This window comes from Scleropages formosus, chromosome 1, assembly GCF_900964775.1.
Source record: "Scleropages formosus chromosome 1, fSclFor1.1, whole genome shotgun sequence".
In the NCBI taxonomy this organism is placed as follows: domain Eukaryota; kingdom Metazoa; phylum Chordata; class Actinopteri; order Osteoglossiformes; family Osteoglossidae; genus Scleropages; species Scleropages formosus.
The window spans coordinates 43,204,062-43,227,483 of NC_041806.1; the positions used below are offsets into that span (position 1 = coordinate 43,204,062).

The following is a 23,422-nucleotide window of genomic DNA, read 5'->3' on the forward strand; positions in this document are numbered from 1 at the left end:
GCGTTGATGCGTAGATACACCAGAGTAAAGTCGGTAAATGGGGTTCTGCTGATTTCTCAGCAAAGTGAATGGAAACTTGATGGAGGCTGCTCGATGAAAGCTGCTCGATGAAGGCTAACCACATCCTCCCTACGGCTTTTTCAAGAAACAATGACTGCTGAGTGGCGGCTGCTGTTGCACTTGTTGTGGGTCTCTCCAACATGTAGGTGTAAAGGGCCGTTGGGTGATGGTGGACGGCGGGAGCTGACTTGATTTACGCGAAACTCTTTTTTTTTTTTTTTTGGAAGTTCTGAAAGGAATTGAATTACCAACCCACACTAGCTTCTTCATTCATCTAAATTATTTATTACTCATAGTAACCTTCATATTGTTTTACATACAATATGTAAATGATCCAATAAGTACAATAATACTTCATATTGTTTTAAATGTAAACATACTATGTCTGCTTTTGATTTTCAATATGTATATAATATGTCCAGGTTGTATCGTGTCATATTTGACCCCAACTTGCCAGGTTGGCATCACGCTTCGCCCAGTAAGGAGGGAGACGGGAAATTGCAGTGATGTCTTGGAACAATAGTGCACTTCCTTCCTCGACACTTCCTGCACGCCATGTGTTACTTTCTCCCCTTGGTCTCGTGGGTTCCATGGAAACGGCGGCGTGACGGCACAGAACAGACAGGGACAGCATGTGTCAGCTGCCGAGAGTCTCTCCCCAGTTACGACATGGTTTCTTAGACCGGTATACGTGGTGTTATCAGTGGGATCGCTCCCCTGAACGTCTGCAATGTACCCAACTCTACTGTCAGTCGAATAAAGCTGCCTGTGTGCAGTATAATTTCTCATATTCCGTACAAATGTGTTCAATTATCTGGAACTTGATTTGGTTAGAATATATTCATCGCTGAGCCTTCGTGTATCGAGGTCCCTACGACAGGGATAAGGGGTGTCGGTGCTGCCAGGCATAGGAGGATCGACCCCATCCAGGCTCCCGTCATACCGATGTCCTGTTTCGTTCCTCCGTTCCCAGGAGTACGCACTTTGCGGACACAGACGCACGCTTGCTGGCGAGCTCAGAGATTTGGCTCACGGAAGGGCTTTTTATCCATTACTGTGGGAGAAAAACCGCAGTAATGGATTTTATCATACCATGGTAAATATAATTCCTGCTCACACCCACTGTGAATCCTTTAGGAATTTTTTTTTTCCAATGTTTTTCTTCCCCACTGCAAAGCAGCAGTTTGTAAACAGCATCGCTGTGTCGAGATGCTTGATTTAAATGTTTAAACGCTGTACTAATGCTTACATTATTATCCTTTACATAAATATATACCAAGGACTTTTATTAAATTGTCTGAGCAGATTCTGGCTTTAGTTGATTTACATTTGTATATTACATTATTGTTTTCTCTGGCGCTTTTCTTCAAAGTACCTTATGCTGTTATACCTGTATTCCTTAAGTCCTTACAATTATTTGCCCATTTATACCGCTGGGTAATTTTTAAGTAGCTTGACCTTGATATTACAGTCGAAGAACCCTTGACAATACAGTCGATGTTACGGTTGGATTGAAACCCAGGTTGTTCCAGTTACAAGGCAGTGTGCAGCTCTGCACTAACCTCTACCCTGCCGGCTGCTCTGCTGATTTATGTGGTGTCTTGGGGCGTCCGGGTACGAGAGTCATGCGTGAAGCCCAGACCGCAGCTGCATGATGCATACAGGTAAACACTGTAATGTCCTGTGCTGTAAGAGGTGCCGTTTAGTAGTTACTTTGACTTAGCTAATCGAACAAATGATGATTAATTTACCTTGGACATGAAGTTGGTCTATTACTGGAGGTGGATGAAAATCAGACCTTGCTGTAACAAAGACAGAGCTTGTGTTCAGTCTTGCAATTGTCCCCACTCTCTGAATGAGCATGAAAATGCTTCATTGTGCCGTTGTCACAACAAGGAGGTACGTTTATGACACGGGATATTGCTTTGTGCACGTGACTGACGGATTGTAATTATCCTGTCGTTTGCACGCGCACACACACACAAACAAGCGCATATGTGTGTGTGTGTGTGTATGTGTCTCACGCAAGAGATTCTTGAGTTGGGAGGAGGAGAAGCCTGAGGTCCGATGCTGAGGTATGTAGCTGTGAGCACAGATTTTATGTCCCCGGCGGGGAGGGGATGCCATCGCTAACACTGAACTGCTGTGACAGAATGGTGTCACCACAAGCCCCGGCCACCCGTCAGACACCAAACTGGACGAGGTGCCCCTCCCTTCTCCGAACGATAGCAAGGGGCAGCCGGCACTGCGGCCTGCGCTCGGCGGACAGGAGGCTGGTTCCTCCCAGGGTTCAAGGCGGGTGCCGGTGGAGTTGGGGGAGAATTTGGTACTGTCTGCTAGTCCACGTATAAACATGTGAGCAGCAAGGAAGTCTCTCATATTCTGACCTCCTCTTTACTCTGCACCGTCACCTTTGTTGAGCATATCCCAAGAGGGGGATGCTGCAGATATGGTCTTTCTGTATAGGTGCAGTACTGCTGAGCTGTGGGATGTTGGGGGGGGGGGGTTGGGCTTGATGGCCTCTGGTGCTTTTTTTATAATGAAGGAGGTTGAAGCATCCTCCAGCAGATCTCCCACCAGGCACGTGTTGGAAGATGACCCAGAGCAGATATGGAAAGAGTGTCTCTTGTGGCCCTGAACAGCTGTCAGCAGCACTGGGAGAGAAGGGTCATGTGTTTCTCATAATGACCGTCATTATGATGATAACAATGAAGATGAGAGATTACATTGACATGGCGCTTTCCTCACATTCGAAGCACTTTACTCTGTTTTATGGGGTGAAATTTAACTGAGCCACAGATGATAATGATGGTGATGATGACACTGGTGTTGTTGATGTGTCCTTAAAGGGTGGCTCGTCACATCTGTTTTTACTGCCCATCATGGGCATTTCAGCTGGTGGGCAGAGTGATGCTTTTTTTTTTCCTTCTTTTTGCTCCTTCCATTCACTTTGTGGTTCCTCCCTGACTTGGGTATAAACAAATCCACAGCTTCACGCTGACTCCTTGAAAGATGAGGAAGCCTGGCATGTTTTTGTGTGTGTGTGTGTGTGGGAGCTGTTGTCCTTGATTTTTGTGTTTTATGTACTTCATAATTCTCTTTTTGCTAACTGCTGTCCCATTGTAAGCTATGGGCACCCCAGCGCACCCCATCTTCCGTTGGAGGGGTTTCCCGGCGACACCCGCCGAGCGGGCAGCATTGTGTGCGAGCGCTTCCCAGGTGACCCCCGTGACCCTGCGGTGGTGGGCCGATCCCAGCCGAACAACTGCTCCTCACAGGAACTCTGCCAGGGAGGTCGGCTGCTGAAGGCCTGGCGACCGGCCCTCGCTTCCTCCGAGTGGCTTGAGAATAAAAGTTAAACCCAGGCATTCCGGGTGGATTGGCAGGGAGGGAGGGGATGCTGCGTAGAGGTGTGAGAAAGGGGACAGCAGTGCGGCAAAGGCAGTGGAGTCTGAAACCAAGGCCTCTGCCGTTACGCTGAAGCTTCGGAAGTTTAGACTCGCCGTCAGAATGTTGCCATAGCGATTCCCTTTAAGTGTGGGTTTGCTCTGCAGGTGTTGCAGCCTGAATCCTCATCCCTGAATTCCCTCTGTCCTCACAACCCCCACCCACACACTCAATTTTAGCCCCTTTCTCTTAACCCCACTGAAAGAGATGTGAGCCTACGATGGACTGGTGTGATGCCATAAAATCCTCTCTGGTTTCCTTGTGTCTTTACGTCTTGTTTATTGCTGCGGAAGCTTTCTGGTCACTGGTTTGACATTTGAGGGCTGGATGTACAAGGACGTGTGCAGAAGCTCCGAGACGGTAACCTTGAGAGTGTTTATTGTGCGCGGTGCTGCTCAGCAGCGAAGATGCACTCTGTCCGAGTGCGCGATGGAGGAGGCCGATAATCAACCAGCTCCTTTGTGAGAAGCGTGACACGACACGTGCCTCCACCACCCCCGCCCGAGTCGCACCCCTCTCACTCTGACTCCTCTCATTGTCCCAAGCTGCAGATGGGCGTTGCCCCTCCACACGCTCGCGCACAGCTATCTTTCCTGCCGTGCTCCTCCCCCCCCCCCCCCCAGCCAACATTATTCCTCACTCTTCTCTTGCCCGATGGAGCACGGAAACACACGCACACTTGATGTGGATCACTGCTGCCTTTGAAGTGTCCGGGGTGGAAATAACAGCCTTGTTGCCCCACCACACAGTCCTTGACATGTGCATATATAAAACCCCCAACCCAACAGGACCTCCAAGGAAGCTGACATCTATCAAAGATGAGGTGGCATAACAAGCCCCGTGCCCCACGCCCCCAGCTTCGCCTGGGGAGGACCTGTGCCGCCCTGCCTCCTCCCCTTTCGCACTAATGATGTGTGCCCCATCACCCCTGTATGAAATATGAATTCTTCCTGGGAGAGTTTGAGAGCAGCTCTTCCTTCCTCTGGGCCATCATGCTGGTGCTACTGGTCTGTTAATAATGTCACACGTGCAGGGACTGCCGGAGGTCCGTTACACTAGTAGCTCCTGCTCCTCGGTAAGAGAGCCCCATGTCACTCTCCTTGCATTGTATGAAGCTGAGCAAAATAGACTTTAAATATTGAAGGGATCATAATCCACTGACAAGAAGAGAACCAGGGAGTCTTTGGATCCACTGCCCCATATTTCTTCGTGTAATTCAGTTGCTTAACAGAAATTTGCAAGTACAGCGGCTCCTTCGGCTTCCCGACACAACTGGGACCAGGAGTCTGCCTGTATCTCAATTTGTTTGTAAATCCGAAGTCCTCCCTGTACTACAAAGTTGCAGTCAGTTTAGTAATGGAGATGTCCCTTGATTTATTTATGGGTTAGTATCTGTGAAAGTGTCAGATATTGCCGTAAAAATGGAAAAAAAAAAAAATCCAATTCATTAAAAATGTCACCTTGTTATTGATCACAAATTCCAGACATGAGCTGTAAGCACCGTGGAAGTGAATTAAATTAAGGTGGTCCTGCACTCCTTTTTTCACTGACACTTTAGCTAGCAAGCCACAGCCTGGCAAAATAAAACTAGAAAGAAGAATTTTAGAACATTTTAGCTGAATTCGTAAAGTGTTTGCTCTTTAAAATAAACTAGAAAAACCTGATTACCTTTGAAATTTCCCGACTCGGTCATCGGTACTACAAAAAGCCAGTGTTATTTTGAGATCTCCGCAGTTTTGCTGTGGGCTCACATTAAGCCCAACGTGGCCCGTTTCTGCTTTATTGGGCAGGTTTTGTGTTCCAGCAGAAGGGGTGAAGCAATCTGCCTTCTGTTGTTAGCAGGTGTTACGCTTGATCTGTTAAGCAGGAGGCATTTTGAAAAGGAAGGGGCGATTAATTTGGGGGTCAGAGTGAACAGATCGGCACGTGTTTGAGAAGTCTGAGCACCATCGGGCCCCAAACCCGTCACCCTCCCTGCTCCCTCCCCGATCCTCGCAACTCCTGCACACTGGAACTCGCTGACCATATCCCCCCGATGATTCTGGAAGGCTTTGTGATCCACCGTCCAGCAGAGTTGGTGAACTTAGGTTCGAGCTTTTCAGCCACCACGTTTCCTACACACGTCTGATCTCGGTAACCTCGTTCGTCCGTGTGCGGTTCACTTGGGGACATTTGGATTGCTTTTTGGTCCAGGTGTCTAGTGGGGGTCTTCAGGTAATTCCAGGAATCGGAGGCCCATTTCGCATGCGGCTCCCGCCTGCACGGCACTCCGCTCGGCGGCGTCGCTGTCACATGACTGACCCTGCAATGTCCGTGGAAGCTGCTCGCTGTTGGGTGGTAGGTCTTGGCAGGTTGGAGTCCCTTTCAATACGGGTATTTCCGCTGGAGGCCATTGGATCCGTCCCCTTTAGATGAGCTACCTCACCACATTGCTGTTGATAAGCATCCAGCTGTGGAACTAAAGAGGGTGTAGGAATGCACACTGAGTCGGCCTGGAGGGGCGAAACTGAAAAACCAGCAGATGGTGGTGATGGTGGCAGCGATAGTATGAATGGCTTTGTGTCTCAGCAAGATGTGCACTCGTGGCCCCTTTTAGGACTTTGCCCACAGCATCCTCCTCCCTGCGAGTCAGTGTAGATGAAGCTGTGCTCCCCTCTGTCGTGTCTCAGAGACCACTCGTTCCTGTTTTTGATATTTTTTCCTGTTTTTGTTTTTGTGCCCGCTCTTTCTTGTTAAACCGCAGGCCAACTTGTGGTCACAAGGGCAGTCAAGTGAGAGATTTGACTGCGTTTGTGGTGCTTTTTAGTGTCCGGGGACACTAGGAGCAACACAGCTGCTCACCACCAGCATCCTCAGTGACAACATCTTCCTGCAGCTCCAGAAAATACCGGTGCACGACACCAGCTGCCATGCGGGATCGGAAGCTTTGCATTTTTCTCAGAGCGAGTATTCATTTCTGACAAGCTTGGCACGCTCTCTGGTTCGCCGTACGTACGTGTTACGCGGGCCACGATGGGCTGAGTGCACGAGTCTCCACTTCCTCCGTCTGAATTATCCGAGCCTGGGAAAGTGATGCAGGTTTAATGTCCCGGTCTCATTATCGGAAGAAAAGCGTGTGCTGTCTCTTTAAGAGCCCCCCCACACACACACCATTGGCATCCTTGCGGCCCGTACGGTCGTGTCACCGTTGACGTGACTGTGGAATATGGAATAATCAATAACTGAGTGAGTCTGCCGGTTGCCAGTGGGTTTAACTGGTGTCTAAATGAGGTCACGCTCGCGACAGGTCGACGTTTGTTTTAGCCATCATCGAGTGTTCTGTGTGTGGGACTTAAAAAACAAAAACGGAGGAACCCCATGTGGGAGTCGCCCGGCATGCAACCGGCATCGTCGGGGCGTAAAACTTGTGTGTCATTTTAAAATTGCAGGATGACACACAGCGGTGGCCAGTGTTGCCTCGCACTGCTGCTGAGATAATTGCTTTTTGGTCACCGACCACTGGAACAGAAGGTTCTAGAAGCATCGGTGGTTATTCCTACGTACGCTGAATTACTGCGAGTGTGTTCACACCTCTAAAAGACACATGTGGTACAGGAAAATCATGCATTCTTTGTGATGCATTGTCCAAGTGATTATTATTTATTGATTTACTCTTTCCTAACTTTTCTAACTTGCAACATTAGGTTTGTACACTGAGCTACTTATGCAGAGCAATTTACCCATTTATTCAGGGTTAGTACTTTAGCAAAGGAGGGTTTGTACTTTGCTCAGGGAAGTACAGTACAAGTTGCAAGACAATGGCTCTAACCACTACGCCCCCTCCAGGCCCTGCACTGTCATTACAGGTGCTGATTGTATGATCTGAACTCTGACTGCCGGACACCTATTGCCCAAGATCACACAAGCGTGCAGCTCTAATGGGTGTCTACCCCCCCCCCGTCTTTGTCCTTAGATTATAGATAATGGGCTGTGTGCAATGCAAGGATAAAGAAGCAGCGAAACTGACCGACGAGCGGGACACGAGCATCTCGCAGAGCACAGGATACCGCTATGGCGCCGACCCCACGCCGCAGCACTACCCCAGCTTCGGGGTTACCGCCATCCCCAACTACAACAACTTCCACGCTCCGGGGAGCCAGGGCGTGACCGTCTTCGGAGGTGTGAACTCGTCGTCCCACACGGGGACCCTGCGCTCCCGTGGTGGAACAGGTAGGAGGGCCGGGGACCCCGGGTGCCGGTGCTTGAGGCGCGACGCAGCGACGCGACGTACGGGAAGCCGCCCCGCCCCTGGGAGCTGCGGGTTGGGACCGCGCTGGGTCGTAACCACAGAGGCATTTCTGTGCAAAGGAGTCCAATCCCACGCGCTCCGGAACCTCCCAGCGTTTCACTTTCCCCCGAGCGCAGTCCTGGTGCAGTCCTTTCTCCTGTGGCCTCTGTAATCATTTGAAGGCAGTGCAAAAATAAGACTCCAGACAGAAATATATGTTAATTTTTTTCCTCCTCTTTGTATCCATTAAAAAAAAAAACTTATATATTTTATCTGCCTCAAGCTTAGTATGACGGTGAAACAAAATCACACACACACACACACACACACACACACACACACATTTTCAGAACCACTTGTCCCATACGGGGAACCAGAGCCTATCCGGTAACACAGGGCGTAAGGCTGGAGGGGGAGGGGACACACCCAGGACGGGACGCCAGTCCGTCGCAAGGCACCCCAAGCGGGACTCGAACCCCAGACCCACCAGAGAGGAGAACCTGGTCCAACCCACTGCGCCACCGCGCCCCTCCGAAACGAAATCAGATAAATTTTAATTTTATTAACGTTTTATTTACTGTTTGCACATTTCAGAGTGATGGTGTAGGAGGATACTGTTCATTTTTTTCCACGGTTACCGGGAATGCGATTTTTTTGGTGATGTCGCAGTCATGTCGACATGGTTGCATTTTTAAACACAGACGTAGAATTAAACTAGGAGATGACATCTTCGCAAGTGTCTTTGTGGGCTAAAATAATGTATTACTTCATGCCATCCGGCCTTCGGTGTTAAACGGCTGAGGCGGAGGATCAGTCCCACCAGAGCTGAGGAATAAGGAGGCGTTCGGGTTCGAACCACAGGCCTGAGCGCTGTTCTTCTGTCAGAAAGTACTGTTTAGCAAATATGTCATCAGTATGAAGAACACTAGTGCTCTCATGTTTCTTCTTCTTGCCCTAAAAATTTAAGAGAAGGACATTTATATGCATCTCTCTGGGAGATCAACCAATATAAGAGTCCCGTTCCAGGAATTTATTGTGTGTTTGGTAGTCTGAACTCAGTCAGTTCTTGGTTTTGGCTCCAGTGTGGTGGGATGAGCTTCCTCTGTCCCTCAGAGCTGCTGAATCCCTCCCAGCATTCGGGGAGGGACTCGATACATCTTTCGGATCCACTTCTCTCCTGGCCTCCGTAAATTTGCGTCACGCCACGTGCCTTTGTACTTCCTGTTTGAATTATTATTTCTGTAGGCAGCTGTCCTTGCAACGTGTGCCGGCGAAACGGTGTTATCGGACGAACGAGCTGTGCTTTCGCAGTCGTGTCCGTATCCAAAAGTTTGTCTGTTACGGAATACCTTTATACACGCTGAGAAACGAATAAATGTAAATGCTTGGCAATGTGCACCATCCCGTATAAAATTATAGCGTGGGGGAGCCGGTGCCGTAGAGGTTGCAGCTGCTGCCTTCGGACCCCAAGGTCACAGGTTTAAATCCCACCTCCAGCTGTAGTACCCTTGAGCGAGGTGCTTGCCCTAAATTGCTCGAGTAAAAATGACTCCGCTGTATAGATGGGTAAATAATTGTTAGTAGCTTCACATTGTAAGTTGCTTTGGAGAAAAGTATCAGCTAAACGAATAAATGTAAATGTAAAATCCAGGATGTGGGGACATTCTGCACAGGCGAGACCATCACCTTGCTACTCGCGTCTGCTTCGTCTCGGTTTGTCAGTTTGCATCAATAGCGTGACGGCTGACTGCGCGTCTCTCCCCTCCGCCTCCCGCCCGTATCCTGCAGGAGTCACCCTCTTTGTGGCACTTTACGACTACGAGGCACGGACGGAAGACGACCTCAGCTTCAGGAAAGGGGAGAGGTTCCAGATTCTCAACAGCACGTGAGTGCAGGCCCGTCGGTCCCCATGTTGGCGTGATGCGCTTTTTGCTTTGTTCCTTTCAGAGAAAAGTGTCTGCTAAATGAATCGATGTAAAACGTTTGTGAATGCTGTGTTTGTGGGATCCCTGTAGAAGGGCGTCGTGTCGACACGTTAGCCTGGGGAGGCTGGACACGCGCAAAGGAGGGGCTCAAAGGCCTTGTTGTTGCACAGGGCCGACGCTGCGACTCGGTATCACCGAGTCGCTCGGCCCCCCCGGCGATGCTGTCCGGGGGTGCACAAGGCCGGCGTTGTTGCCGCTTTCCGCTCCTCGAGCATGTAGTGCCGCCGGATCGCGGTGCCCCCTTCCTCCCCCCCGCGGTAAGGACTGGCTGAGACCTCGCCTTGCTTGAGTCTACCACCTTCCCCCAGACGTCGCTCAGCCACAGGAAATAGCCTCTGTACCTGCCGCCATCTCAACAGCTCCTCCGAGTCCCGCCCCTCCATTCGACCCCCCGCTCCCTCGTTCATCCGTAGCGCTTTGCGTCTCTGTGATTGCTGCCACGTTCCTCGTGGGCCAGTGGGAACCGTCCTCCTCCTCCTCCTCCTGACTTGCAGGCGAAGCTCACGACGCCTCTGAAGACGGGTGTGTGGGTGGGGGTGGCCGCCCACGCCCGCGCCGCCGCTAGACGCTCGGGCCGTTTAGAATTTGAAAGGTTGCCCCCTGCTGGTAGAAAGTGACAATTTAGTCTGTCATTGGTGGGCAACACCCCCCAGCCTGCATCAAGCGCTGCATTACATTATTACATTAACTCACAGACCCTTGTATTTTTTTTGGCAGTGGTTGGGGACTGGAGTTGGACTGCACAGGCAACGGAGCATCGTGGTATAATGGTGTTTCTAGAAATATCTGCAGCAGACCTTTTTTCTGTGAAGTTGGGAGGGGCGGAATCCAGAGAAGTAAAATCTTCATAATGTAATCTCCGATTGAGCGAGCGCGGTATAAAGCGTCTCCCAGGGGCTTCGTGGCTGACGGGGCAGACGGGAATAGGAAGTTGTCCCGCTGCATCGATCCGCTTGGAGAGAGATCAGGTAGCAAACCGTTTTTGGAGTTCGCTCTGTCTCTTTTTAATGTTTCCCATTTGTCACCTGACTCCTAATCTGGAGCAATTCGCGGAATTATGCGGAACTTGAATTTACGACAAATTATGCAGGTCTGTACAGGCTCTCGTACCCGTAATTAAGCGTGGGCAGGGCGCTGCTATTAGTTATTAAAAAAGTAATTAACCCAGGCTAACAGTTAATTATTTATACAATTATGGAAAGCAAATGAGTGTGTGGTGCAACACACCGGTCAGACAGCAGCTCGGTTCAACGTGGTGACGGTGACAAGGGCTGCGTCCCTGATGAGGAAGAGAGAGACCAGATCGGAACATATAGCTGTGATGTTCGGTACAGGGGCAGTAGGTGGCGTCATGGTTAGAGCTCCTGCCTTCTACTCACAGGATCCAGGTTCAGATCCCATCTCCCTCTCGTTCCCTTGATCAAGAACTCACCCTGAATCGATCCAGCAGTATGACTGGGTTAATAATTGTAGGTAGTTTATTCTACAGTGTTTATTATATGTAGTATAGTAAATTATACTGAACGCATTCATTCTTGGTCTCGCATGCTGCTCTTGTGTCACCAGTACACCGAAGGGCCATGCCGTAGTGCGAAGTGTCACGGGCGGGGGCGGAGGCGCTCGGTGCACTCCGACCTGGTTCATCTTCTTGCCGCCCCTCTCGTTTCATCCCTCTCGGGACAAAGGAAGGGCAGAGGAAGGCTCTCCACCTCGCACGCAGTCCACAGATGCTTTTGTGAGCCTGTTCGATTAAAAGGGTACTGCCAGTGCCCCCCACCCCGCCCCACATCCCACACACTGCCCCCGCCCCGGGGGCGAGGGCTCTTGCGGCGTGGTGGTAAACAGCACTGGGTGGTGCAGACGGCGAGAAATGCTCTGAGAGGAATTACTGCGACTGCGGTGGAGAGGCCAGGAGGGGGCCTGTGTGTGTGTGTGTGTGTGTGTGTGTGTGTGTGTGTGTGCCTAACAGTGTACAGCCTACACGTGCGCTGCTGCCCTTGTTGGCTCCCAGCAGGCCACTGGCGGCTACCTCCACCCGCTCCTCCTCTTGCTGTATCCCACAACCCACCGTGGTCTGTAGGATGTTTCTTCTCGGCCCAAGAGGGTTCCAGATGGGTCTCTCGGGAGTCCCCTGACTCCAGCGGTGTCCCGGTACTGCGTGGGGGTCCGTCAGTGATGTGCCTTACCCTCGGATTGGTCGGTTCACACTGCCGATGGCCGGTGGGGATCCATGTGTTACAGATGTGTTACAGATGTGTATGATGTGGACATCCAGGGTGTCACACGCTGTAAACAGGGTTATGCTTCGCATGTGGAACGCTTGATGGAACGTGTACTGATGTAGAACTTTCCTCTTCACCCCCTCCCTCTCTCTCCCCCCAGTGAAGGAGACTGGTGGGAAGCGCACTCCCTCACCACCGGTGGAACCGGCTACATTCCCAGTAATTACGTGGCTCCCGTGGACTCCATCCAGGCCGAGGAGTGAGTCGGAGACACGCGGGCGCGGTGAAGGTGGCTAGGCGCGGTGGGAATGGCTGTCACCAGCAGGCTCAACCGGCGCCGCCGCCCCCCCTCCCCCCACTGCAGCTCGGCAGACACACACACACACACACACACACACACACACACACACACACGTTTGCAGGGAGTCGCCGGAGTCATGAAGTGATTTGCAAGTCCTGTACGGATCGCGACCCCGAGGCGCTTCTTCTGGCAGTGGTTAAAGTGTGGTCAGCGGGGCGGCGGTTTAAATGGGAAAAGTGCATAGCGTGCCACCCCCCACAGTCCCCACCCAGGCCTGTCACACCGCGGGGGTGGATGCTCCAGGTTCAGCTCTCTCAGCTCCCAGCTATGAGCAATGGCTGTGCTATTCTACTGGAACACAACAGGGCCGAATCTCATTATGCTCCACAGTAATTCAGGCTGAAATTAACAGCGGGCCAGCAGTGGGGGGGGCTGATCCAATTTGCAGACAAAGGGGAGTTCTGCCTGCTGAGATCTCAGTCTCCAGAGGATTCCAGGCGCTGTTTTTAGAGCCCTGGAGTTTCCAGAGCTGCACGGGGAGTTGTCGTATTCTGAATGTGGCGCAGCTCTCTGGGTTTCCACCGGCCCCGATGAGCTCACGCTCCCCGAATCCGAACAGCGGGGTCTCCCCCCCCCCAGCACAGCCCACATTCTCAGACACTGGTCACTACCTGCCTACTCCCCCGCTCTTCCACAAAGGACGCTAACCCACCTCCCCTCTCCTTCCCCCAATCCCCCCACAGCTGGTACTTTGGCAAACTGGGCCGCAAGGATGCAGAGAGGCAGCTCCTGTCCAATGGCAACCCGCGCGGCACCTTCCTCATCCGGGAGAGCGAAACCACTAAAGGTAACCATGGAAACGATGCTGCCGGACACTGGCATTCGGCGTAAGGAGCAGCGGTGCCGTCAGTGCGTTTGACAGCAACACCCTGGAATAACCACCGTTGTCCACTTAGAGAGAAAGTGAAATGGCCGGAAGGTTTTGTACAAGTTTTAAATCAGATGCTATATTTACATATTGCACAAGAATGAATGTGTTTTGCCGGGAGTTAAAATTTTAGAAAAACATTGCCACGCCCATAGGTTCTCTTCATCTAGAGGAATTGTTTTCAAGGCAGTAACAGAAAACCTGTGATGCGCATTTAATATAGCAAATAATTCCTATAATACAATAATAGCAAATAAAGATTCTCTGCCACTGTTGCAAAAGATGTGTAATTGTGTTAGCACAGTGTTAATATTTGTGTAGATATTGCCGTATGTATATAGATGTATTTAAAATGTCAAATATTTTACATTGATATATTTAAATATACATATTTAGTAACGATTGAAATTACCATATATAATAAATTCACAGCATGAGTGTGTGACAGACAGGAACATGTGTCAGCCCTTGTGTGAATGAATCTAATTTGGCCTTTGGTGTGTGTGTGTGTGTGTGTGTGTGTGTGTGTGTGTGTGTGTGTGTGTGTGTGTGTGTGTGTGTGTGTGTCCGTCCCTCCCTTCCACACACACAGGTGCCTTTTCCCTCTCCATTCGAGACTGGGATGAAGTCAAAGGGGAGCACGTAAAACACTACAAGATCCGCAAGCTGGACAGTGGCGGCTACTACATCACGACGAGGGCACAGTTCGAGACCCTGCAGCAGCTGGTACAGCACTACTCAGGTAAGCGTCCGCAGTCCCTCCACGGACCGTCGTGCTGTCTGACGTCCACTCGCGCCGCTGTCGCACGGGGAGGCTGTACTCCGAAGGCCGTACGTGCAGCTCGTCACTGACGCACATCACCTTTTGTCTGCCGGTGTATTTTTCCCCGAGTTGAGGGGTTGACTGGTGACATCATACCGTTCGACTGATGCCTGCTTTATTTCAGCAAGCAGAACACTTTGCGCTAAATATTTATGGGCAGTTTGCCAAAAAAATAATTTTCAGACTAACAATTTCTCCCAGTCACAAGATTTGGCTAAATGGATAGAGAAGTAGCAGCACTTAAACACCTTTGCACTGTATTTTTATAAAGTGAACGCTGTCAGCTTTTACTAAACACATTTTTTTGACAGCTTTCTGACCTATTGATGTTTAAATGGATTCAACGTTATGGCTTCCCCCCCCCCCCACCCCCCCTTCCCTCCTGTGTTTATGGCTCATTGCATTATCGTTCTAGGTCCATCTGCCCTCCCGATCGCAGCGGCAGCACCGACGTTTTATTCACATTGTGTTTCGGCTCATCCACACGTCTTGCGCGCTCCTTCTGTGAGGCCTTCGCACCTCTGCGCTCTCAGCTGTGTGCTGTTCCTCCTCTTTATGCAAACGGGCCTCACTTGTGCATCGCTGGCACAAAAGCGTTCGTGCTGCTTTTCAAAGCTTTAGCCCCGACCGCTGCGCTCTGCTTTACCTCGGTCAAACCGGCAACGACCGCGGGCGATTCGGGACGATGCCTCCGGAGTTTTTCTCGTATCGACCCGTTTTATGGAAAGTGTGCTATTGACCCTGGGCTGTAGCTAAAGCAGGCAGGCCTGAGCTGCAGGGACATAATCGGTATGAAACCGTTTTCTGTTATCTCCTCTTCCCTGCCCTGGGTAAACTGGGATGTGACGACCGTGTCACTGGGACCGTTTGTCTTTCGCTGCTGTAAATGTTAGAGGTCCGAAACCATCCGAATATAAGGAAATTGATGCCTCGTATTGATTTGCTGCACGCAGTCAGCTGTATGTGAGGGACAAGATGTCTTCTTTGGCATTATTTTCAGATTAAAGAAATTAAAGGTTAACAGCGAACTGGCCCTGCATTTTATTCATGGGTTATGTTCTGGAAAAACCTCAGATGTAGGTGTAATAAATTACTTTTTTTTTTTTTTTTTTTTTAATTTAACTTTGAGTTACGTGAAAATTACAGCTGTCAACAAGCTCATGTTCCGTTCAAGTTGCGGACCAATTCACCTTATAGGCATGTGCGTGATGGTTTGTCAGCTTTCCGTCAATCGGCAACACTCAGGAACACGGAACATGAGCTGCGAACACTGTGGAGGTGAGCTGTCACCCCACAAAATTTTAGAAAATGTATGTTAAAAAATTCATAACTCCGTCATTCTTAACACAAAGAGCTTCTGTGTGTACAAACTGTAGGTTCGCTAAGTGAACGGGTAACATCCCCATCTCTCTGGTTTACAGATGAACTTTTATGAAGGTACTTCTAAAGCAATTGTACAAGTGTTCAAACCTAAGTTACGGGATAAAGCGCCGGTTAAGGCCAGCAAGGACGAGCGGTTGACCCGGCAGCAGGACCGTTGGCCGTCGTCTACCGTCCACAGGGATCACCTGAGCGCTCCTCCGCTAACTCCACCGCAGCACCGCCCAGCCCTGCTGCACCGCTGCCAGAAACGCTCCTCGGCTGGGACGAGGAGCTCCGTGTCCTTTTGCCTCTCCTTCACGCTTTGCGTGTCTGCTTCCTGTGCTGTGTGCAGAGCGGGCCGCGGGGCTGTGCTGTCGCTTGGTGGTGCCCTGCCACAAGGGGATGCCCCGCCTCGCCGACCTGTCCGTCAAAACCAAAGACGTGTGGGAGATCCCGCGGGAGTCACTGCAGCTCATCAAGCGTCTGGGGAATGGGCAGTTTGGGGAGGTCTGGATGGGTACGGGCATATTCTCCACAGTAATGTACCACCCCCCAAGGCAATGTGGAAGGCAAGTCGGGAGCGAGTAGAGTCAATGCACCAGTTACATTTTGGGTAGTGAAATTGGGCGCATCCAAAAAGAGGCCTTTACTACATTTATCTGATGATTTTTTTCCAAAGATGCTTATGTAAACTACCCACAATAATTTACTCGTTTATACAGCTGGTTAATTTTGCTTGAGCAATTCAATGTAAGTACCTTGATCAAGCCTAGTACAGCAGGAGGTGGGATTCGAACCTGCGACTTTCGAGTGCAAAGGTAGCAGCTCTAACCACTGCACCACCTGCTGTCCCGTTACTAATAATATGTTAACACTTTGTGAAAAGTACATTTAAATGGCGGTAATGTGAAAGGTACATATTCGTGTAGGACCTGAGATTCAGTTTGGACCAAATTGCAGGAAACTTGCTGCCGATGAGTCTTTTCCACATCCATCCTTGCATGTTCCTCCTCCTGGTAGATAACTCTCTGTGCCTTGCCTTCCCTCCCCCCTGTAGAGAGCGCGGATGGTTTGTGCTATAATTTAGTGCAAGTGTGTGTGAACAACTCGCCCGAGACTGTGGGCCTGGCCCACGATGCATGGGAGATCGCCAGGGAGTCGCTCGTGTTGGAACTAAAACTGGGGGCTGGATGTTTTGCTGAGGTGTGGTTTGGTAAGGCAACAAGACGTCTTACTCATCTCTAATTGAAACGCCTCCCGGGAAAAAATACAAACTGAAGTGCTGTGAGCAACTTAACTGGATCCTGTAACAACTAAATAATCATATACAGGTTTCCCTTGCATAAGGAGTGCACGTTATTCCTGGATATCCACTCAGAAAGTGGATTCTTCTATGAATTTATTTAAAAGGAGAAAACCAGACATGTTCCTGTGTCACGACACATTTACTCCTTTGAACCAAAAATTCTGAATTCCTTACTTTATCCTTTAAAAACTGAATAAGTCTGTGAAAACCAAGTCCAGAATATCAGAACTGCTCCGCATACCTTTAAATCCAGACTTAAGACTCACACGTTCAAAATCGCTTCTACATAACAGATTTGCGTTGACATTTTTTCTGTGCCCTTCATCATATGTTGTTCTGTTTATTTTTTTGTTTTGTGGTTTTATTCCGTCTGTTCTGTTTTTTTTTTTTTTTTTTTTGTGCACCGTGGTAGGGTAGCCGGTGCCACACAGATCCTGGACTGTAGGTTCAAACAAGACAAACCTGACACAGGTTGCTGTCCAGCCTGGGAGAGGAATATCAGCATTTATTGTAAATTGCTTTAAAATTATAACACATATATCTTTATTATAAAGAGCTTTGAAAAACAGTTTTTAGAAATTTAAGTACTGCCAGAATTATTACACGGACAAGGCAATTTTCATAATTAGTCTAATCATCCATAATGTCTGTAACCGATCTCTGCTGAGCTATTGGTAAAGTACCATTTGAAGTAAAATGATAGTACAGTTAAACAGTCAGTCATAATCGTACTGCCTTTCAATCAGATTTATATATTTAATCACTTAAAATTTTAATCTTTCTTTAGGGCCAATTGTCATAGATGGTAAAGAGTCGCAAGACTCGTGAATTGCTTGCCAGTAGACAAAGGCGTCTAGCAGCTAACATACTGTACAGGGGAGAAACCCTTCCACGTACTTTGTGTGGGACTCGGCGTCACCAAGACACACATTTAGTATTGAAATGTCTGTTCTGAAAAGGTATCGCTAACAAGTGAGTTGATAGCTCATTATGAAAATTGAGCAGTATAAATTACATTTGTTATACATCTGTTATACAAGGGGAACCTGTATAGAATGCAAAGTCACATTAAAATGACCTCATGCTGTGGATTTGCAGTTAAGTAATAGAACTTTAGTTTGTCTTTTTCTCCGGGACAACCTGAATTACTTTGAACTTTCCACCTCTCTAAATACTTCCTTTCAATAAAAAGTAATATTACATCAGCACCTTTTCTTCTTCGCATTATTATTATCAATAATATTATCGTTATAATTGGTTTGTGAACATTTATATGACTACACTGTCCAGTATGGAAGTGAAATTACTTAATTATTTGGGAGGAATCCTTCATCCTGCCCCTCCCACCCCCACCCCCACCCCCACCCCGACCCCGACCCCGACCCCAACCCTCACCCCACTCTGTAGACTCCTGTATAGAGACCTGAGTGAAGCCTTGTCTCTGTCTGGGGTTTGCTTGCCTTCGCATCCCATCTGACATTTTACGTCCTGCGGGACCAGTAAAGCCGTTCCAGTCTTGCCCTAATGAATGAGCTTAGGCGACTCTGAACGAGCGGGCCTGTACTGAATTCTGGGTAATGAGACATGCTCTGTGCACTGTGTATATAGTCCCTGCACAGTGGCAGATGGCAGGGGCCTTCAGAGGGGCATTACCGTGCTATTGCTTTTGTTAATCACCCTGCGATGGATTATCCTCTCAGACGGGGGTCTGCTGTGCGTTTTCAACCGCATCGCACCTCCTCCTGGCCTCTCGCAGCCATTTTGAACCGTAACTCTGTGTCGCACGTGTGGTTCTCGGGGCCATGTTGTTGCATGCGATGCAAGGGCGAGCAGACTCCAAAATAGCTGTTTGTTTCTTTGTATGTTTGTTTGATGTTTGGTTTGGTTTGCTTTTGTAGAAGCACAGTTTCCTTCCTTTTTAATTGGCATCGTAAAACTACAGAAAATTAACACTGCGTACCAATTCAGTAAATTTGCTTGGATTAATAATATATTCACATCATTTTTCCAAAGCATATTTCCAGTCTTCAAGTTATGTATTTCTATCAATATTTATATAGCAGGATACCAACTGAAACAGCTAAAGACTTTACTGTTTCAAAAATAGTGTTAGGATTCTGTACTGGGGCTTGAACCTGCAACCTCTTGGCTTATTGGTCCAGGTCCTGGTGGTGCGTGATCGCTGGGCAGTCACAGTGTTTAACTGATGCGCGTGTGTGTGTGTGGATGGTCAGGCACATGGAACGGCACCACTAAGGTGGCCGTGAAGACCCTGAAGCCAGGAACCATGTCTCCCGAGTCCTTCCTGGAGGAAGCGCAGATCATGAAGAAGCTGCGTCATGACAAACTGGTGCAGCTCTACGCCGTGGTGTCTGAAGAACCCATCTACATCGTCACTGAGTACATGGGCAAAGGTCAGGGGTCGTCTCCAAGGAGACGCTGTCGCATAGCTGGGTGGTTAGAGAGCCTTTGTAAACACAGAGCAGTGGGCAGGCAGTTGGAAAACACCGTAGTCCAGCGGAGGCTGAAACTCTCACCCCCCGCCCCCCATGTCACCATATGGGGGTATGTTGCCTTTAGTGAAAGGAACATGTACGTTAGGCTAAGGGTATGAATGTACCCACATTTACATTTACACATACTTGTTTAGCAGACACTTTTTTTCCAAAGCAATATACACCTTGGAGAAAACAAAACTATTCAACAACAGATGAAGACTTTTATATAGGAACAGATGATTATCAAAGTACAGCTGTTAGAACACATTACTCAAGTAAGTCCCTGCAGAAAGGAGAGTCAACAAGCAAATTATACAGATCATCATAGCAGATGTGAAGCTGTGAGGATATGGGAAGAGAAGTGGGTCTGACAGATGGATTCAGCAGTTTTGAGGGAAAGAGCAGTTTGTCCCACTACACTAGGGCAAAAACCAAGAAGCACCAGCCTTTTGGCTTTCCATCTAGAAAGTCCATACATGGTTTCTCTGCAGTTATATTTGAAATAACCTTTCCATATTGTCCTGATTTTCTGTTATTTAAAATGTATACATTTTACCTAAAATGATTTCCAGATATTGTAATGAAGTGTAGAAGTGTTAAAGATTTAAATCAATAGATTATGACTTTTCTTGGAGAGCACTCTTTTTTTAAAAAAAAAAAAAAAATGCTATGTCATCTCAGCAGATAAATATTGCAGATGCGGTGATTTCTCGCCATACATCTAACCTTCTGGTTTTCATCAGAAGAAGCAGATTTTATGTTCAAGTCCCTAAAGAGGAGGGAGTAGAGGAACTGATTAGTATTCATTGCTTTCTTGGAAATATGTTAGATTCCGATTCAAGTTTTGATCGTGGGTGATGACGCCGATGCGGACTTGTTTGCGAAATGCGTTGGACGGTAGAGTAAGAAGAGTAAGGAGACTTTGTGCTTCTAGGGAGCCTGTTGGAGTTCCTGAAGGATGGAGAAGGACGCGCTCTGAAGCTGCCCAACCTGGTGGACATGGCAGCCCAGGTATACATGTTTAAATGACATTAGTACAAGATGCAGCTTTGCCTCGTTGCAACACTGGTTGCAGACCCAGCCCATGGAGAAAGCGTTACCAAAGTCACTGAGAGGTTGCGAATGCTTGGAAAATGAACAAGTGAAGGATTCTGAATACAGATAATGAGTCTGACTTTCTATGTACAAAACAGTACCCATGGTGTTATTATAACGATTCCTGTTTTTGATGTGCATCTGTAAGGATGCTGCTGTCTTCAGCCATGTGGAGAACAGCTGTATAAACCACTTTCAAAGTGAACCGATGAGGTCGTTCTCACACGAGACGTTTTGGGCTGACTCCTGCCGTCTTCCCAGGTGGCTGCTGGCATGGCCTACATCGAGAGGATGAACTACATCCACAGGGACCTGCGCTCCGCCAACATCCTCGTAGGGGACAGCCTGGTGTGCAAGATCGCCGACTTCGGCCTGGCCCGGCTCATTGAGGATAACGAGTACACGGCGCGGCAAGGTAGGCATGGCAGCCTCTGCGAAACACATGGGCAGGAACTGGAGGTCCTCGCTTCCAATTCTCTTCTCCATGTGGGCACCATGCAGCATGCAGCAAGGTCATCAGAGGACAAGGATCCTGTATCAGACACCACTAATACAGGACCCAGATGCAGCAGGGGGTGACGTAAACGTATCCCCCCGTTCACCCCAACGACCAGCCCTACCACTGCGATACAGTGCTGGCCCTCTGCTGGCCCTCTGCCCGCTCTGTTTGTTTATCGTTTCCCACCCACAGCCTGCAACATGATGAAAGAACTCTTCCCTTCCCAGGGAACATGAAGGACGATCCGGCCTTTTTCACGCAGTCTCGGCAGGTCATCGTGTACATCCCCCAGCCCTGCTGGCCACCCCTCCTTTCCAATGACTCACTTCGGAAGCATCACCATGTGGCAGTCATTACTTTGAACTACATGGCGCCCCTCTGTCATTTTGAGTCCGTTTTAGTGCCCACAGAATAAAACAAATCTTTGATCTTTTTGACTCGGGTTAACCACCTCAAGTCTTTCAGAGCAGTTTGGAGGGAAGCGCTTTAGCTCAGCTGGGCAGTGTGTGGCGCAGTCGTGAAGGAAAAGGACACGTGCTGTCATTACAGGTGCCAAGTTTCCCATCAAGTGGACAGCCCCCGAGGCAGCACTTTACGGGAAGTTCACCATCAAGTCTGACGTGTGGTCCTTCGGAATCCTGCTGACGGAGCTGGTGACCAAGGGCCGGGTACCTTACCCAGGTGAGGGATCATGGGTAACATCTGTGGCAGCTGTGAAACGCTGTACGCCTAAAAGAACAGGTGGATGCAGTGAGTGCGTTTCTGTTGAGGGTCCATTTCACGTTCGGCTAAATCCTGTTTTTTTTTTTCCTGTTCTTGAAATAGTTTATTATGGTAAACAACTTTACATGCAGGTCTTGGGTTTCCCTTCTCTTGTCCTTAAAGATCTGCCTGCTATTCAGTCACCTATTAGTGAAAGACGTGGATCTGGGTTGGACAGGAAACACATGATCATCCAGATGTAAGACTTCAGGCCAACAGTGGTGTGTGTGTGTGTGTGTGTGTGTGCGCGCGCGCGCACGCACGCACGCGCACATGCACGTATGGGGCTAGAACGCTATGGGTTTTTGAAGTGGACCATCCTGCTGACAGATGTGCGCTGTGGTTTTCGACGCCTGTTTGAGGTGCTTGTTGCCAATCTCCGCTGACCCCATTTTTTAGCCGGGCTTGTAAACACAATAAAATGTTTGCCAGTTAAAAGATCTTTTATTCGTTTCAGAAAATTTTTTCCTAGTGGAAAATAATGATCCTAGATGTTTGGTGGTAGCTCTTCATTATCTGGATGGATCTCAGTTTTTGGATACAACAGCTCTCGATGTACCATTGTCTAGCAAAAGATGTTCTGCTGGCTGCGTCCTGACCGTGTGTGTGTGTGTGTGTGTGTGTGTGTGTGTACATGAAAACCCACAGGGATGAACAACCGGGAGGTGCTGGAGCAGGTGGAGCGTGGCTACCGTATGCCCTGTCCCCAGGACTGCCCCAGCTCGCTGCACGAGCTCATGCTGCAGTGCTGGAAGAAGGACCCTGAGGAACGGCCCACCTTCGAGTACCTGCAGGCCTTCCTGGAGGACTACTTCACCGCCACCGAGCCGCAGTACCAGCCAGGGGACAACCTCTAGACTGTGCTTCCTGAGCCACGAAGGACCACTCCACCCCACCTCATCTTGGGGCAGGGGGGCAGGGAGGCAGGGAGGCGAGGAGGAGGAGGTTATGGGGACAGCCCAAGGGATGTGTCGTGCTGCAGGGGACTGCCCTGCTGGCGGGACTTGTACAGCTTTCAGAGCACTGCAGACTGTTCTTGCTTCTCCATCAGCTCCCACACGGCGCTCGTCCGATGGGGACAGAGGGACTCGATGGACCGTTGGTGTCGAGATGTCTCGGGATTCGCTCTTTGCAGGGTAACATGAGGATAGGACAGGCTCGCGGCGTTTTTGGGGTTTGTGATGAACCGGTAATGAAATGCCTGCATCCAGTGTAAATACAAATTGCCTGTACACTTCTCCTTTTTTCTTGACATTTATTTTATTTTATTTTATTTTATTTCTTAATAAAATAATGCTACGGGATTTATTTTTGTCCAGGACAATAAAAAATATGATAATGATAGACACAATCAATTAAAAATTAACCTGAACGTTGCGACCTTCTGGCCTGGGCATTAATCTTAATCCCTGTTCGCAAAGCTGAAGGCAAAGCTCACGCGTTCTGTCTCCGAGGAACTTGACGGTCACTTCTATACCTGTCGGTCCTCTTTGCTTTTCTGTTTCAGCGGCGCACGTGATGCATAGAGAGACTCCTTTCTGCTGTCCTGGGAAAGAAGCGTGTAACTGCATTATGCGGATTCCTCTTTTCATTCGCCGTCACGTGTGACACGCGGGGCTTCCACCAAGCATGACAGAGTCCTTCCGTCATTTTGCACCTTCTTTTAAGAAGAACTAGCTTTAGTTAACGGGTTTTTATTTATCCACGCGAAATGGCTCTTCCCTCCTTACGGTCATAGGCGTAAAGGCTAACGTTGTAACAGTCATTTTACAAATAATGTTCGTTACGATCTGTAAATTGCTGCCGGATGTGAAGGAGTTCAACGTTTAGAACATATCTCCCTCTCTCCTCCTCTCTTGATCACAAG

At 49.0% G+C, this 23,422-nt stretch overlaps 1 protein-coding gene across 3 annotated transcripts in view; it reads left to right on the top strand.

Moving 5' to 3' along the window:
* Positions 1 to 22,503, top strand: part of fynb (FYN proto-oncogene, Src family tyrosine kinase b) — a 46,895-nt gene extending 24,392 nt beyond the window's left edge. The window contains exons 3-14 of one of the 3 annotated variants that reach the window (XM_018743703.2): positions 7,460 to 7,716; positions 9,563 to 9,659; positions 12,142 to 12,240; positions 13,026 to 13,129; positions 13,803 to 13,952; positions 15,748 to 15,912; positions 16,453 to 16,608; positions 18,936 to 19,115; positions 20,134 to 20,210; positions 20,556 to 20,709; positions 21,343 to 21,474; positions 22,204 to 22,503. In XM_018743703.2, coding sequence (XP_018599219.1) covers positions 7,470 to 7,716; positions 9,563 to 9,659; positions 12,142 to 12,240; positions 13,026 to 13,129; positions 13,803 to 13,952; positions 15,748 to 15,912; positions 16,453 to 16,608; positions 18,936 to 19,115; positions 20,134 to 20,210; positions 20,556 to 20,709; positions 21,343 to 21,474; positions 22,204 to 22,412 — 1,770 coding nt within the window. In that variant the 5' untranslated portion in view covers positions 7,460 to 7,469 and the 3' untranslated portion in view covers positions 22,413 to 22,503. The remainder of the gene's footprint in view (positions 1 to 7,459; positions 7,717 to 9,562; positions 9,660 to 12,141; positions 12,241 to 13,025; positions 13,130 to 13,802; positions 13,953 to 15,747; positions 15,913 to 16,452; positions 16,609 to 18,935; positions 19,116 to 20,133; positions 20,211 to 20,555; positions 20,710 to 21,342; positions 21,475 to 22,203) is intronic. The other 2 variants (XM_018743705.2, XM_018743706.2) reach the window with 2 other exon arrangements.
* The last annotated feature ends 919 nt before the right edge of the window (positions 22,504 to 23,422 follow it).